Below are 13,810 nucleotides of genomic sequence, written 5' to 3' on the forward strand. Positions count from 1 at the left end.
GTAAATTTAAAAATCATGTTTTGCCCTGGCCAGTGGCTCTGTGAATAGAGCATCAGCCTAGCATATGGACGTCCTGGGTTTAATTCCCACTCAGGGCACACAAGAGAAGTAACCATCTGCTTCTCCTCTCTCCCTCTTTCTCTACTCTGCTTCTTCCCCTCCTGCAGCCAGTGATTCGGTTGGTTTGAGCATGGCCCCAGGTGCTGAGGATAGCTCCATTGGAGTATATCAGCCTCAGGTGCTAAAAATAGCTTTGTACCTGAGCATCAGCCACTAATGTGGTTGCCGGGTGGATCCTGGTTTGGGTCATGGAGGAGTCTACCTCACTATCTCCCCTCCTCTAACCTAAAAACAAAAATCATGTTTAGTTTAGAAAAAAAAGGATGAGTTTACTAGACAGTTTTATCAAAGTATATTAACCAATGCATAGCCACTACTTACCAAGCTTGTAATATTTGAGACATGGATCCTCTTCTCTCCACAGTTTCCATCTTCATAGGAGTTGGAGAGTGGGATCTAGGGTACTCAGCTATGTAGGCCAAATGTTTCTCCTACTGAGAAGCCCTGGATTAGGAAAAGGGAGATCTAAATTTTCATTATAGACCCGCTGCCAGCAAATGTTGATCTGGGCAAGGGATTTAGCTTCATGACCACAGTTTCCTTACATGCAAAGTGACACTGATTCAAAAGCTTTCTCACACCCATTTTATTTTATTGCAAATATCTCTCTCTCTCTCCTCCATTAATATGATTTTAAATAAACTCCATGTCTGAAATTACCTGCAGTTTTCCAAACCACAGATCTAAATACTTGCTAGTTAATTAAACACCCAGTCTTGGGAGGAAAAGAAGCATGGATTTGCTAACCATCTAGTACATTTGCGGCACTGGGCTTGGCAGTATGAATAGATAAAGAATAGAAGTATTCCTAAAAGTTGGTAGCTGAACCAGAAACAACTCGAAAATAATTACAAAAGAAAACTGGACTCATTACAACAAATGTATTACAAAATATTATATAAGCAGATAATACTTATTAAGTACTTCTTACTGCTAGCCCTACACTCATTTAATCCTCACTCCTAATTTGATAAGATAAATGACGTTCTCCCGATATTACCAAGAGAACCGAGGCACCAGGAGGAAGGTGCACTCTTCCGTGCAAAGGATTTAGAGCGGATATTTTACTTGCCCCAGAGTCCTGAGGTCCCCTCCTGGATAAGGAGGTTTAACTATTGAGAAAAAGTAAGAGAATGGTTTGGGGTGCAAGGATTGCTTTGGACTTTTTTAAGCAGACTTGAATTTGATTAAAAGGCCAAAAAAAAAAAACACCCCAAATTTTCTGAATTTTGCAGTTGGCATCTTCTAATGCCATTTATTGTAAATTTAATACTTTCTGAAGGCAGCATAAATTGTAGGCAGCCTAGAGTTTTAAAGAGAGAAAGCTTTTATTTCAGAAGGAAATAATAATCACATGATTGTGTGCTGTGGAGAAAACAGTCCAAAAAAGGACTCAAATTGGGTCAAGTGTTGAGAATGGCTCAGCACTACTGTTAGTGACTTTCCCAAAGCGTCCGGGACGGCACGGGGTGGGGGGTGGGGGTGTTGGGTATAATCGAGGCAGTTTCTTCTCCCTTTGGAAGATTGTCAAGTCTCGTTTATATCCAACGTGCCTTGTCGAAGGGGTATTCTACACTGTGATCTCTGAGGGTAGGCACAGCCCTCCCCCTCCTGTCCTCACTGGAGGGGCTCAGGTCCACCTGTGCTTATAGACTGTGGGGTCCTAAGGATGCCTGGAAAGTTGGGATGTACTACTGAGCGTAGAGCTGGAGGGGTACCGGCATGCCTTCATTCATCCACGGACTTGCAAACATTGTTACGATAGAAACTCTGGCCCCCAGAGGAAGAAAAGGCCTCCCTGAGCCCCTTTCTCCCTCCTGGGGAGCCCGCTGCTGCTTGTGCAAGCAAAACGACACTTCCCTCCCATCCTGCTGCTCCTGCCGCGGAGGGAAGAGGGAGCTGCCCCGCAGACCGGCTGCCCGGCTTCACTGTAACCCCTGCTGGTGAGTTCCCAGGGCCAGCGCCCGCAGGCTGCCGCTCCTCTGCTCCTCCGCTGGTCGCTGGTCAGCCCGGGACATGGAGCCGCTCTCCGCCATCCTTGATTAGGATGTGTCAGGGTTGTCAGGGCAACTGTTAATGGCAGCGTGTCATCTTTTCCCCTCTGTGCTGTGTGCCGAGTATTTTCCTGTGCGGTGGCAGGAGGAAATCTGGGAAAAAGTGCCGCCGCAGGAAGGAGAAGCTGGGATCTGACTGTGCAGGTCAGGCAGCGGACGGAGGCATCGGAAGCGGTGTGCCTTTAACAGTGCTTTTCTGGAAGTGGGGTGTGTGTGTGTGTAAGAGAGAGAGAGCCAGAGTGTGTGTGTGTGTGTGTGTAAGAGAGAGAGAGCCAGAGTGTGTGTGTGTGTGTGTGTAAGAGAGAGAGCCAGAGTGTGTGTGTGTGTGTGTATGCGTGTGTGTGTGTAAGAGAGAGAGAGCCAGAGTGTGTGTGTGTGTGTGTAAGAGAGAGAGCCAGAGTGTGTGTGTGTGTGTGTGTAAGAGAGAGAGAGCCAGTGTGTGTGTGTGTAAGAGAGAGAGAGCCAGTGTGTGTAAGAGAGCCAGAGTGTGTGTGTGTGTAAGAGAGAGAGCCAGAGTGTGTGTGTGTGTGTGTAAGAGAGAGAGCCAGAGGCAGCACATGTGCCTGTGGGGAGTAAGTGGGAGGGGGTGGAGGAGGAGGGGGCTTGCAGTGAGGTGAGGGGGAACTGCAGGGCCTCAGTTGCCAAGTGGCTGGTGGTATCTGTCAGCTGTCTGCCCACTGTTTACCCATAGGGGATCTATTACAAGTGCTCAAATGAACCGGCAGCTTAGAAACTAGCAGCTTCCTGGGAGCTGCAATTACATAAGCATATATTTTTAATATAATCATAATTAAAACACGAGTAGCAGCGGTATGCCTGGATCAGCTACAGCTCTCCGACAAGAGAGGCTGAAGAAGACCAATGCAAGGCCAGTTCCCCTTGGTTTATTCACCATTAATGAGGAAGATGAACAGCAAAAGAATGGAAATTCCAGAAGACCGAAAGGTACGCATTAGCTCTGCCCTTTGGTCGGAGCCGGCCCTCTCCCGCGCTGCCTGTAGCACATTGAACAGCCCGTGTTCGCGGTGCATGCGGTGTGGCGCACTCGTGACGCCCTGGCACAGTTTGATGGTGGCGTTGGCACACTAGGGCTGGGCGTGCATGAAATGGGGAAAAGGTTCTGCAGATTCGGTAGGATTCAGATCTTTCTTGGCCTAGGAGAGCTTTACTGTTCACATGCTCACTTTACACAGTCACCAGTGACTGTGCCCTCATAGGAGCAGGAGATAGGAGTTCTCAAGGTTTCGGTGAACCTCTGCCCACCTTCCTTAGAGACATCAGGTGATTTCTGTTTAATGAGGTGAGTTTCTCCTTGAAAGAGCTGAGTTAGGTAGTGACCTAAGACTGCAGCCTTTCCGTGGGCACAGGGGTGGGATGTCACCTCCTTTTCTGGCCTGACATGCCAAGAGAGTGAAGAGGAAGAAAACAAACACTGAGTGAGACTGGAGGGGGGCAAAGCCAGGAGACAGGGAGGGGACCATGCGGTTTTGTCACTTCCGATCCTAATTGCTACTGAAGTCACAGAGAGGTTAAATGTGCTGGGAACAGAAAGGAGAGCTCTGCCGCTTGTGCTGGTTTTTCTTAAGGATGAAACAGAGCAGCAGCAGCCTGTCTTCTCACATCCCTGGTTCCTGCATCATCTTTAGCTTCCTCTCCTACCCACCCAGGCTGTGAACTTCCAGGGCTGCTAGGATTGCAGATGGCAACATCCTGCAGCTTTGAAGAAGCGCTCGGAGGCTTGCATTTTGTTTCCCAGTATACCGATTCTTATAACCCCCTTCCCAAAATCTGCATATATAAGCTGTTCTCTTAAGTTAATAGGTTATGTCTCATTGTGCCTACATGCTAATTAAATTCTAGCTTACAGTCAAACTGTTCTCTCACTTAGATATCAAATTTTTCTCTGTGTGGTCCAGAGTAGTAGCATGGCAAAGTAGCAGGCAGATATTTAAGCAGTGAGAGAATGAGTGTTTAAATAGAACCCAGGGATTGAAGACTACTAGCTTTCTTTTTCCTGGTTCTTGACAAAACCTTAGTTTGCTTTTATTAAATATAATTGAAACTGTCTACTTTAAATCCAAACGTCTATTTTTGCTTCATTTTAAAAGAAAGTATACAGGGAAGTTTTAATAAGGAGAATCTCAGTACTGTAGTTGATTTTTGCTTTACTGTCTGAGGATGAAATGACCTCAGGAATCTAAGGATGCTATGAATGGAAGGTGACTAAGCTGATTCTTTTATTCGTGCATGAATTAGTTGAACCAGAGTGTGCTCTTAATGAAACGCACTACTTTAAATTGTTGGCAGCAAATCTTTTGGCCTGTTGGTAATAGGAATGTTCACTTTCGAGTCTAGCCCACTGATAGAACAGCGATGCCAATACCCTATGCAGGTACTGTTCGATATGAAAACCACAGTCACGTGTGGCTAGGAGCACTTGAAATATGGCTACTACAACTGAAAGAAAGTGATATTTTTCGTTTTAGTTGATTTAAACTTACATAGCCACGTATGACTTGTGCCTACCTAATTGGACAACATAGTTCTTTCTACTCTGCAGAGCTGTGACCTTCTAATCTGCATCCTCTCTGTTATGTCTACTCTTAATTGCTTCCTGGTGCCGGATACAGGAGAGTCATGAAATCACTGTGCTTATTAGGAAGGGCTTTGTGGAGCAGGTAGCCTCCTGAATTTAGAGACAATTTCCTTTTTTCACTTTATTGTTTTAGAGGCAATCTCATTTTTCCTTTTCTACTTATATGTTATTGCCTGCTCTGAATATTATGTATTTTTACTAGTCACTAGTTGCCTATACAACCTTTGACAACTTTTAACATACTTCTGTTTTCCAAATTATTATTTCAAAAGCATCGTAGCAAAATAATATACAGTTTATCTTTCATGTGTGACTGTTAAGAGAAACAGTCAGCGGCTTGGTTTTCTTTTCTGCCCACTTTACCGTCTGATCAGCCAACCATGTCCAAACTGAGTTTATGCTTAGTATGTTTGTTCGTCGTTACCAGAAATAGAGATACTTGCTATCTAAATTCAGTAAGCTAAATGCTCTGTCCAGGATTACCTGGGTTAATAACAAGTAGCATCTTTCTAGGTACTCTACTGTTGGGTAACTATTAGATTGACCTCGGTAGGAATGAACATGTCAATTACCTTCTGGACTTCCAGTAATGACTTTAATATTACCTGGTGGAGTAATACAGTAGTTTGGCTAGCTGGTAGACTGGATCACTTCTTAAAGGAGAGATTTCTTTTTCATGTGATTAATAGAAATGTAAACATTTTACATGCCTTGCTGTTACTGACTATGACCTTTATTAGATAATAATTTGAGAGTCAGTTGGGCTTATGCTGTTGCTCCTATGCCTCAGAACCCAAGTCTCCAAGTAATGCTGACCTTAGGACCACTTAGGAGAGATTGTTTAGGGTCTGCAATGCCTTAATATCGTTGGAAACATTTCAAGACAAACCTGTCTTATGGTGAATTTTGCTGAGTACAGTGTGATTATTAAGTAATAAGATAGTTTGTCCTTAAGCCAACATTTGTTAAATACTCACTCTGTGCAGATGACTTGGCTGAGGCATTGTGAGGATGATACAGTGATAATTGACATGGTTTCTGCTCTCAGAAGTGTTTACCTGTCTAGTGGCGGAAGACAAGTATATACATATAATGCAAAAATATAAATGAAATGAGGGGAAGGGCTAATAGTGTAATGAAATTATCTATGTGGCCCTTGCCAGTGACTCAGTGGATAAAGTGTCGGCCCTGCTTATGGATGTCCTGGGTTCAATTCCCAGTGAGGGCACACAGAAGAAGTAACCATCTACTTTTGTCCTCCTTCCTCTCCCCCTTCTCTCTCTCTTCCCCTTTCACAGCTGGTGGCTCAACTGGTTTGAGCATGGCTGCAGGTGCTGAGGATGGCTTGGTTAGTCTGAGCACATCAGCCACAGGTGCTAAAAATAGCTTAGTGCTCGAGCATCAGCCCCAGATGGAGTTGCCAGATAGATCCTGGCCAGGGTGAATGCAGGAGTCTGACTCTATCTCCCTTCCTCTCACCTAAAAAAATAAAAATAAGAAATTATCTATGCACAGATCTTTGCTCTTGTCTAGACTGTATGCTTCTTCAGGGCAAGACTACTCCTCTAAGTATCTTACAGAGTGCATGGAACATTATTGAGTGTAGCTAAACTTAACATTCACATATAATTTTCACAGGCTCTGAGGCCTTTCTAACATAGGCATTCTAAGAAATGTTGGTAATATTAGATTTGTCCTTCCAAGGTCACTGCTTTGAAAGAGACAGTACCGTGTTTGGATGTGTCTGGTATGTTCATTGTACCACTCTCTGCCACACTGCATTCATCCAGTCGTCTGTCAGGGATCCTACTGTGTTCTCTTGTTTTCATCATTTTCTTTGGTTGAGAAATGAAGGCACATGTTTACAAGGTGTTATCAATTGCCTACTTTCTTAATATTTAAGGTCAATGTCTTCTTTCCCTGTTGCTGGCTAATTGCAGGTTAGATTGTAAAGGAATGAAATTTCTCCTTGAAATCAGGACAGCAGTTCGGAGAAACAGTATGCTCCTTCTCCCCCCTCCCCCCTTTTGGTTAAAATGTGCATTTAAGGAGCCTGCACTGGCTTCTCTTATTTTGGCTTGTCCTGCTGCAAAGGTAGAATTTCTGCCAGTTAAGGTTTCCAAGTGAAATATAATCTACCATTTGCCATTTATATTCCTATTGGATAGATGATGATCTGGCAACTGAAATGTCCTCTTTGTAAATCATGAGCGTTTTTCTTTTTAAAGAGGAATGTATGTCCAGAAGTGTGAATGCCACTCTAGAAGCATTGTCACGGGTTGTCTTGTTTCTTTCCCTCTTTTGTTCTGTAAGACTTGGACCATTGTTCCCAGTGTCCTTATTTGTGCCGTTTCAGGGCTAGGCAAAAGGTTTTAGCAGTAGAATTTTACATCTAATGAAGCAAAAGTATAGTTTAGAAAAACGGTGATATCCAAAATCTCTATATAAGGAGGAAATCTTAAAGTCAAATTGATTGGCGAACTTGTATTTGCTAGAGAGACTCTATATGAAATGTATGGCTTGTGCTCAGTGGGTTCTCCATAAGTATCTGTTGAGTGAGTATAACTATCTCCCAGGCATTCTGTGTTGTAAAAGGAGAAATTGCCGTATGTATCACTGTACAAAGCGAGCATGATTTAACCTGTACATAACCAAATTTTTTGTATAATGGTGTTTCATATGTAATAGAATTTGCTTGCTATGTAAAACTAAAAGGCTTAAAAATTGTGTGCCTGTTTTAAGAGCTGTAAGTGATGGAGCTAACATAGCTGACCGTTCCAGCCATAGGAGCCAAACACAAGCATTTGGTGAGAATCTCCCAGATGATAAATCTTAGGCATTATTTTTTTTGGAAGGTTAAATTTCAGTTTTCATTTCCACTAGCACATCATTGTGCCTTTAGGAACAACTTTAAATTTAAGTCATTGTTACCTAAGATTTTCCAGGTGATTTTGCAGGCACCTTGATATTGCCTGTAGCAGAAACTAATACCTGAACGGCAACAAAGGTCATTTTATTGAGAGAGTCCATCACAGATTTTCTCAGATCTTCTAGGCATTTAAAAAGAGCCCAGTTTAAATGCCTAGAACAGCGCTAGTCAACCTTTTTATACCTACCGCCCACTTTTGTATCTCTGTTAGTAGTAACATTTTCTAACCACCCACTGGTTCCACAGTAATGGTGATTTATAAAGTAGGGAAGTAACTACTTTATAAAATTTATAAAGCAGAGTTACAGCAAGTTAAAGCATATAATAATTACTTACCAAATACTTTATGTTGGATTTTCGCTAAGTTTGGCAGAATAAATCTTTATAAAACAACTTATTATAGTTAAATCTATCTTTTTATTTATACTTTGGTTGCTCCGCTACCGCCCACCATGAAAGCTGGAACGCCCACCATGAAAGCTGGAACGCCCACTAGTGGGCGGTAGGGACCAGGTTGACTACCACTGGCCTAGAAGATCTGAGAAGATCTAGGACAGCGGTTCTCAACCTGTGGGTCGCGACCCCAGCGGGAGTCGAACGACCAAAACACAGGTGTCGCCTAAAGCCATCGGAAAATACATATTTATTATACAATACAGTTTTAAATAAAATATGTAATACATATTTATTATACAATACAGTTTTAAATAAAATATGTATTTCCGATGGCTTTAGGCGACCTCTGTGTTTTGGTTGTTCAATCCTGCCGGGGTTGCAACCCACAGGTTGAGAACCGCTGATCTAGGATGTCAAGGCATATATGGAAGTTGATGCTTCCTGCTCCTCCCCTCTTCTCTCTAAAATGAATAAATAAAATCTTTAAAAAAAAAAAAAAGATCCCAGTTTATGTCAGATCCTCTATGTATTAGGTTTATGTTCCAGATTTGCCAGCTACCAAAGGCAGGACCTATCCCGTGATACCTCAGTTCCCAATGCGGAGGCCCGAAGGGCATCATGGATGTTCACGAGACATTGTGTTTGAAATACTTGGCAGAACACCATTGAATATTTGTGCTGACTCTGTACTACGCGTTCTATTTTTAGGCTATCTTCCCAGCAATGATTTTGTTCGTGAGAGAATTCTAATCGATTCTGTCTAGATTCAAAAGAATTTACCATTCCAGGTCCAGTGTGGAGTGTGGAATGAGAATGGAGCTTAGAAGTAAAAACCAAAGGAAACTATTTTCCTAGTTTTGATCCTGTATATATCTCTCTTGGGACTAGATTTATTCTTATTAGAGATGCGGGTCTAGTAAAGTAGTCTACTCCTCCTAGGACTACTTTCAAGGTCAGGAATCAAGTGCATTTATCAAGGGGACACCTGGAGAAGGGGAGAAGTGTTAGAACCTCTGCGGGCATCATTTTTATTTTTATTTTTATTTTTATTTTGTATTTTTCTGAAGCTGGAAACGGGGAGAGACAGTTAGACAGACTCCCGCATGCGCCCGACCGGGATCCACCCGGCACGCCCACCAGGGGCAACGCTCTGCCCACCAGGGGGCGATGCTCTGCCCCTCCGGGGCATCGCTCTGCTGCAACCAGAGCCACTCTAGCGCCTGGGGCAGAGGCCAAGGAGCCATCCCCAACGCCCGGGCCATCTTTGCTCCAATGGAGCCTTGGCTGCGGGAGGGGAAGAGAGAGACAGAGAGGAAGGAGGGGGTGGGGTGGAGAAGCAAATGGGCGCTTCTCCTATGTGCCCTGGCCGGGAATCGAACCCGGGTCCCCCGCACGCCAGGCCGACGCTCTACCACTGAGCCAACCGGCCAGGGCTGCGGGCATCTTTTAAAACATTCCCAAACAAAGCAGCGTAACGTTTAAGTGAAAATGCTATTTCAGGAGAAGTGTTCTCCTTACAAACAAATTGCTGCCCCTAAGTCCCTAGACCTATATAAATTCAGAACCTGCCACTGTGAGGGAAGTCAGTCTGTGTGGTAGGAAAAGTTTAATGAGGTTGACTAGTAGTGAGTGGCCACAGTCCAAGTTTGCCAAAGTTTATTAGAAATTCAGACTCAGGTTGGGGCGAAAACCTTTTGATGTGACGGAGAACGCACTGCCTGTGGAGATGGGCAAGTTAGTGTAATTTAACCTCCCCAAGGCTCAGTCTCAGCTGTTCAATGAGATCAATGAAATCATGTTCACCGGTGGTGGCGAGGATTAGAGATGATATATAAGCACTTAACACAGTCTCTGGAAAATAATTGGGGCTCATTAGATGGCAGTTATGAAAATGGTCATTTGTAATCAGATGTCCCACATTTTCTGACAACTTCTGCCGACATGTTCTCTTTGTTCCAGCCCCTTCATCAGTCTCTTTTCTTTTCTTTTCTTTTTTTTTTTTTTTTCCTGAAGTTGGAAACGGGGAGGCAGTCAGACAGACTCCCACATGCGCCTGACTGGGATCCACCCGGCACGCCCACCAGGGGGCGATGCTCTGCCCATCTGGGGCGTCGCTCTGTCGTGACCAGAGCCACTCTAGCGCCTGGGGCAGAGGCCTAGGAGCCATCCCCAGCACCCGGGCCATCTTTTGCTCCAATGGAGCCTCGGCGGGAGAGGAAGAGAGAGACAGAGAGGAAGGAGAGGGGGAGGGGTGGAGAAGCAGATGGGCGCCTCTCCTGTGTGCCCTGGCCGGGAATTGAACCCGGGTCCCCCACACGCCAGGCCGACGCTCTACCACTGAGCCAACCGGCTAGGGCCCAGTCTCTTTTCTATAGAGATACTTTCTCTGGTCTAATCTCCTGCCTTCTACTTTAACTTGCTTGTGAATGAAAATTTCCAGGAAGGCTTCCTCTCTTCGGAGGCCTTTAGATCCCTTCCCCACAGGAGGCGTGTGTGACTGGTCCTTGTCCTGTGTTTGTTCATGCGGGTCAGGTGTGCAGGATGACAGGTAGATTACTCGTCGCAATACTCTGTAACTTAGTCATGTGAAGTGAAGGCAATGAGTTAAACTATGTCATATCACGTCATTTGTTATTTTGAATATGATGAAGGACATGTACCTTTCATTCCTTGGGATTAATGGTGACCGTCTGGTCTGACTTAGGGAACAATAAGCCATGATTCTCTGCTGTCTTGGAAACCAATCAAAAGGATTTTTTTTCCTTGAGTTTTGTACTTTTTTTTTTCTTGCTGCTGTGTGTGTGTGAATTCTTTTTTTATTTTTTTATTTTTTATTTTTATTTTTATTGAGACAGCGAGAGAGTCAGAGAGAGAAGGATAGACAGACAGGAATGGAGAGAGATGAGAAGCATCAATCATTAGTTTTTCATTGCGACACCTTAGTTGTTCATTGATTGCTTTCTCATATGTGCCTTGACCATGGGGCTACAGCAGACCAAGTAACCCCTTGCTCGAGCCAGCGACCTTGGGTCCAAGCTGGTGAGCTTTGCTCAAACCAGATGAGCCCGCGCTCAAGCTGGCGACCTCAAGGTCTTGAACCTGGGTCCTCTGCATCCCAGTCCAACACTCTATCCACTGCGCCACCGCCTGGTCAGGCATGTGTGAATTCTTGATGGTGATGTGCTACATTTGTGGGCAGGTTTCGCCAGTGACTCGGGTTATAGGTGCTCACATTTGGGGGCCATTTTTCTTTTCTCCTGCTATTCTTAGCACCAAGACTTCTTGTTCTAAATCTGGTTGGTTTCTACCTTTTTCTCCAGTTTGTTTCTGTAGTCTTGCTTCTCTCACTGGTCAGTGCACACACACCTGGTGGGGTCCCGGGCTGCTGTCGTTCAGCGCAGGAGCCAGTTGGTTCTGTGTCCTGAGGCTCTTCTTCTGGCCGGTGCACCTGCAGCTTCTCCCTCCGCCTCACTCGGCCTCAGCACTTCCTGTCCTTCCGTTTAAGTGTCATTTCCTTACGACTGTCCCCAAGTCAGGCTAAGTCCATGTTCTGGGCTGTCATAGGATCATGAACTTGTCTTTTCTTTCTCCAACAATATTGTAGATTTATTTTTTTTATTTTTATTGAGTTATTTTAGAGAGGGAGAAGAAGGGAGTGGTAGAGAGGGAGAAACATCAACATATTGTTCCACTTATTGATGCATTCACTGGTTGAGTCTTGTATGTGCCCTGACCTGGGATCAAACCCACAACCTTGGCATATTGGGATGACACTGTAACCAACTGAGCCGACTGAACTCTGAGAGGGTGGTGTGGCTGTTCCATCCACTGTGTCCCTAGCCCCTGATACAGGGCCTACTACATAGTTGAGGCTCCCTGTATTTGTTACATGACTCCTAAGAGGTGACACCTTGACCATGCCACCTTTGCCACTAGTCTTCATACAGAGATGACGGGTTGTTCGTGTTCTGCTAGGACGTTACGTCTGGGAGAGTCTGCAGGGAATTATTTGGACCAAATCCCAAGCCAGACCATTCTAGAAGCACTTTCTACCAACTTTTTCTTTCTTTCTTTTCTTTTCTTTCTTTCTTTCTTTCTTTCTTTCTTTCTTTCTTTCTTTCTCTTTCTTTCTTTCTTTCTTTGTTTCTTTCTCTCTCTCTCTCTCTCTCTCCCTCCCTCCCTCCCTCCCTCCCTTCCTTCCTTCCTTCCTTCCTTCCTTTTCTTCTTTCTCTCTCCCTCTCTCTCCCTCTCTTTCTCTCTTTCTTTCTTTTTATTGAATCTATTAGGGTGATGCTAGTTAACATAACTATACAAGTTTCAGGTGCCTAATTCTACAACACATCTCTGTACACCGTATATTGTTCACACCCCAAGGCAAGTCTTTATCTGTCACTATTTATGCCCTTATACCCTCCCCCTCCCCCTCCCCCAGCAGTCACCACACTGTCAGCCATGTCCATGAGGGTTTTTTTTGTCCATTTTAGATCCATCCCTCCACCTCCCTTGTCCAGCCCCCCAATACCCCTATAGCTGTGAGCCTGCTCTCTGCATATGAGTCTGTCTCTGTTTTGCTTATTAGTTCATTTTGTTCATTAGATTCCACATATGAGTGAAATCATATGGTACTTGTCTTTCTCTGACTGGTCTACCATCTTTCATTGCCAGAGCTCATTATGAAATGTTCATTTTGAGTTTGTGGTATGTACTTATTATGGCCACATTTGAAGTATTATAAGCACTTACCTCCCTTTTGAACAATTGAAATTCACTCTCATAACTATAAAGCCTAAGTTGTAAGTCAGTGGGAATTTATACAAGAAACAAATCCTCGGACTTTTCTCTAGCAATGTTGTTGTTGTTTTCTGATATATCTTTTTGAGCAAGGAAAACAAAAGAAAAAAGAAACAAGTAGGACTACATCAAACTAAAAAGTTTTTTGCTCAGCAAAGGAAATCATCAACAAAATAAAAAGTCAACCCACTGAATGGGAGAATATATTTTCCAGTGATACAGCTGATAAGGGGCTAATTGTCAATATTTTTAAAGAACTTATATATCAATGCAAACAAGATAAACAATCCATTTAAAAATGGACAAAGAACTTAAAGAGACACTTCTCCAAAGAGGACATTCTGAGGCCAGCAGACAGATGAAAAAATGCTCAACACCACTAATCATCAGAGAAACGCAAATTAAAGCCACAATACGATATTACTTCACACCTGTAAGAATGGCTGTCATCAATAAATCAATAACAAGTTTTGGCGAGGATGTGGTGAAAAGGGAACCATCATGCACTGTTGGTGGGAATGCAGACTGGTACAGCCACTGTGGAAACCAGTATGAAGTTTCCTCAAAAAGTAAAAATGGAACTGCCTTATGACCCAGCGATTCCACTTCTGGGAATTTATCTAAGAAACCTGAAACATTAATTTGAAAGAACATATGCACCCCCTGTGTTCATTCAGTGTTATTTACAATAGCCAAGATTTGGAAGCAGCCCAAGTGCCCGTCAGTAGATGAGTGGATGAAAGAGCTGTGGTACATAGATACAGTGGAATACTCCTCAGCCATAAAAAGTAGAAAAGGTAACCCTTTGTGACAACATGGATGGACCTGGAGAATATTTTTCTAAGTGAAATAAGCCAGTCATAGATAGACAAATATATTGATATATGATTTGACTCATATGTGGAACTTAATGAGCAAAATGAC

The 13,810-nt window shown here is 43.8% G+C and overlaps 1 protein-coding gene across 7 annotated transcripts in view; it reads left to right on the top strand.

Moving 5' to 3' along the window:
* MAP7 (microtubule associated protein 7) overlaps positions 1 to 13,810 on the top strand; it is a 178,243-nt gene that overhangs the window by 21,757 nt on the left and 142,676 nt on the right. Inside the window, exon 1 of one of the 7 annotated variants that reach the window (XM_066373158.1) lies at positions 1,941 to 2,063. The exons of 1 other annotated variant lie outside the window; for it this stretch is intronic. Coding sequence is in view for 5 of the 6 variants with exons in the window: in XM_066373155.1 (XP_066229252.1) it covers positions 2,987 to 3,119 (133 nt within the window). In the remaining variant the exon portion in view is untranslated. Of the gene's footprint in view, positions 1 to 1,940; positions 2,064 to 2,848; positions 3,120 to 13,810 lie in introns of those variants that run through there. 5 more of the 7 variants (XM_066373155.1, XM_066373156.1, XM_066373150.1 and 2 more) reach the window with 5 other exon arrangements.

This window comes from Saccopteryx leptura, chromosome 3 (assembly GCF_036850995.1).
Source record: "Saccopteryx leptura isolate mSacLep1 chromosome 3, mSacLep1_pri_phased_curated, whole genome shotgun sequence".
Taxonomy (NCBI): domain Eukaryota; kingdom Metazoa; phylum Chordata; class Mammalia; order Chiroptera; family Emballonuridae; genus Saccopteryx; species Saccopteryx leptura.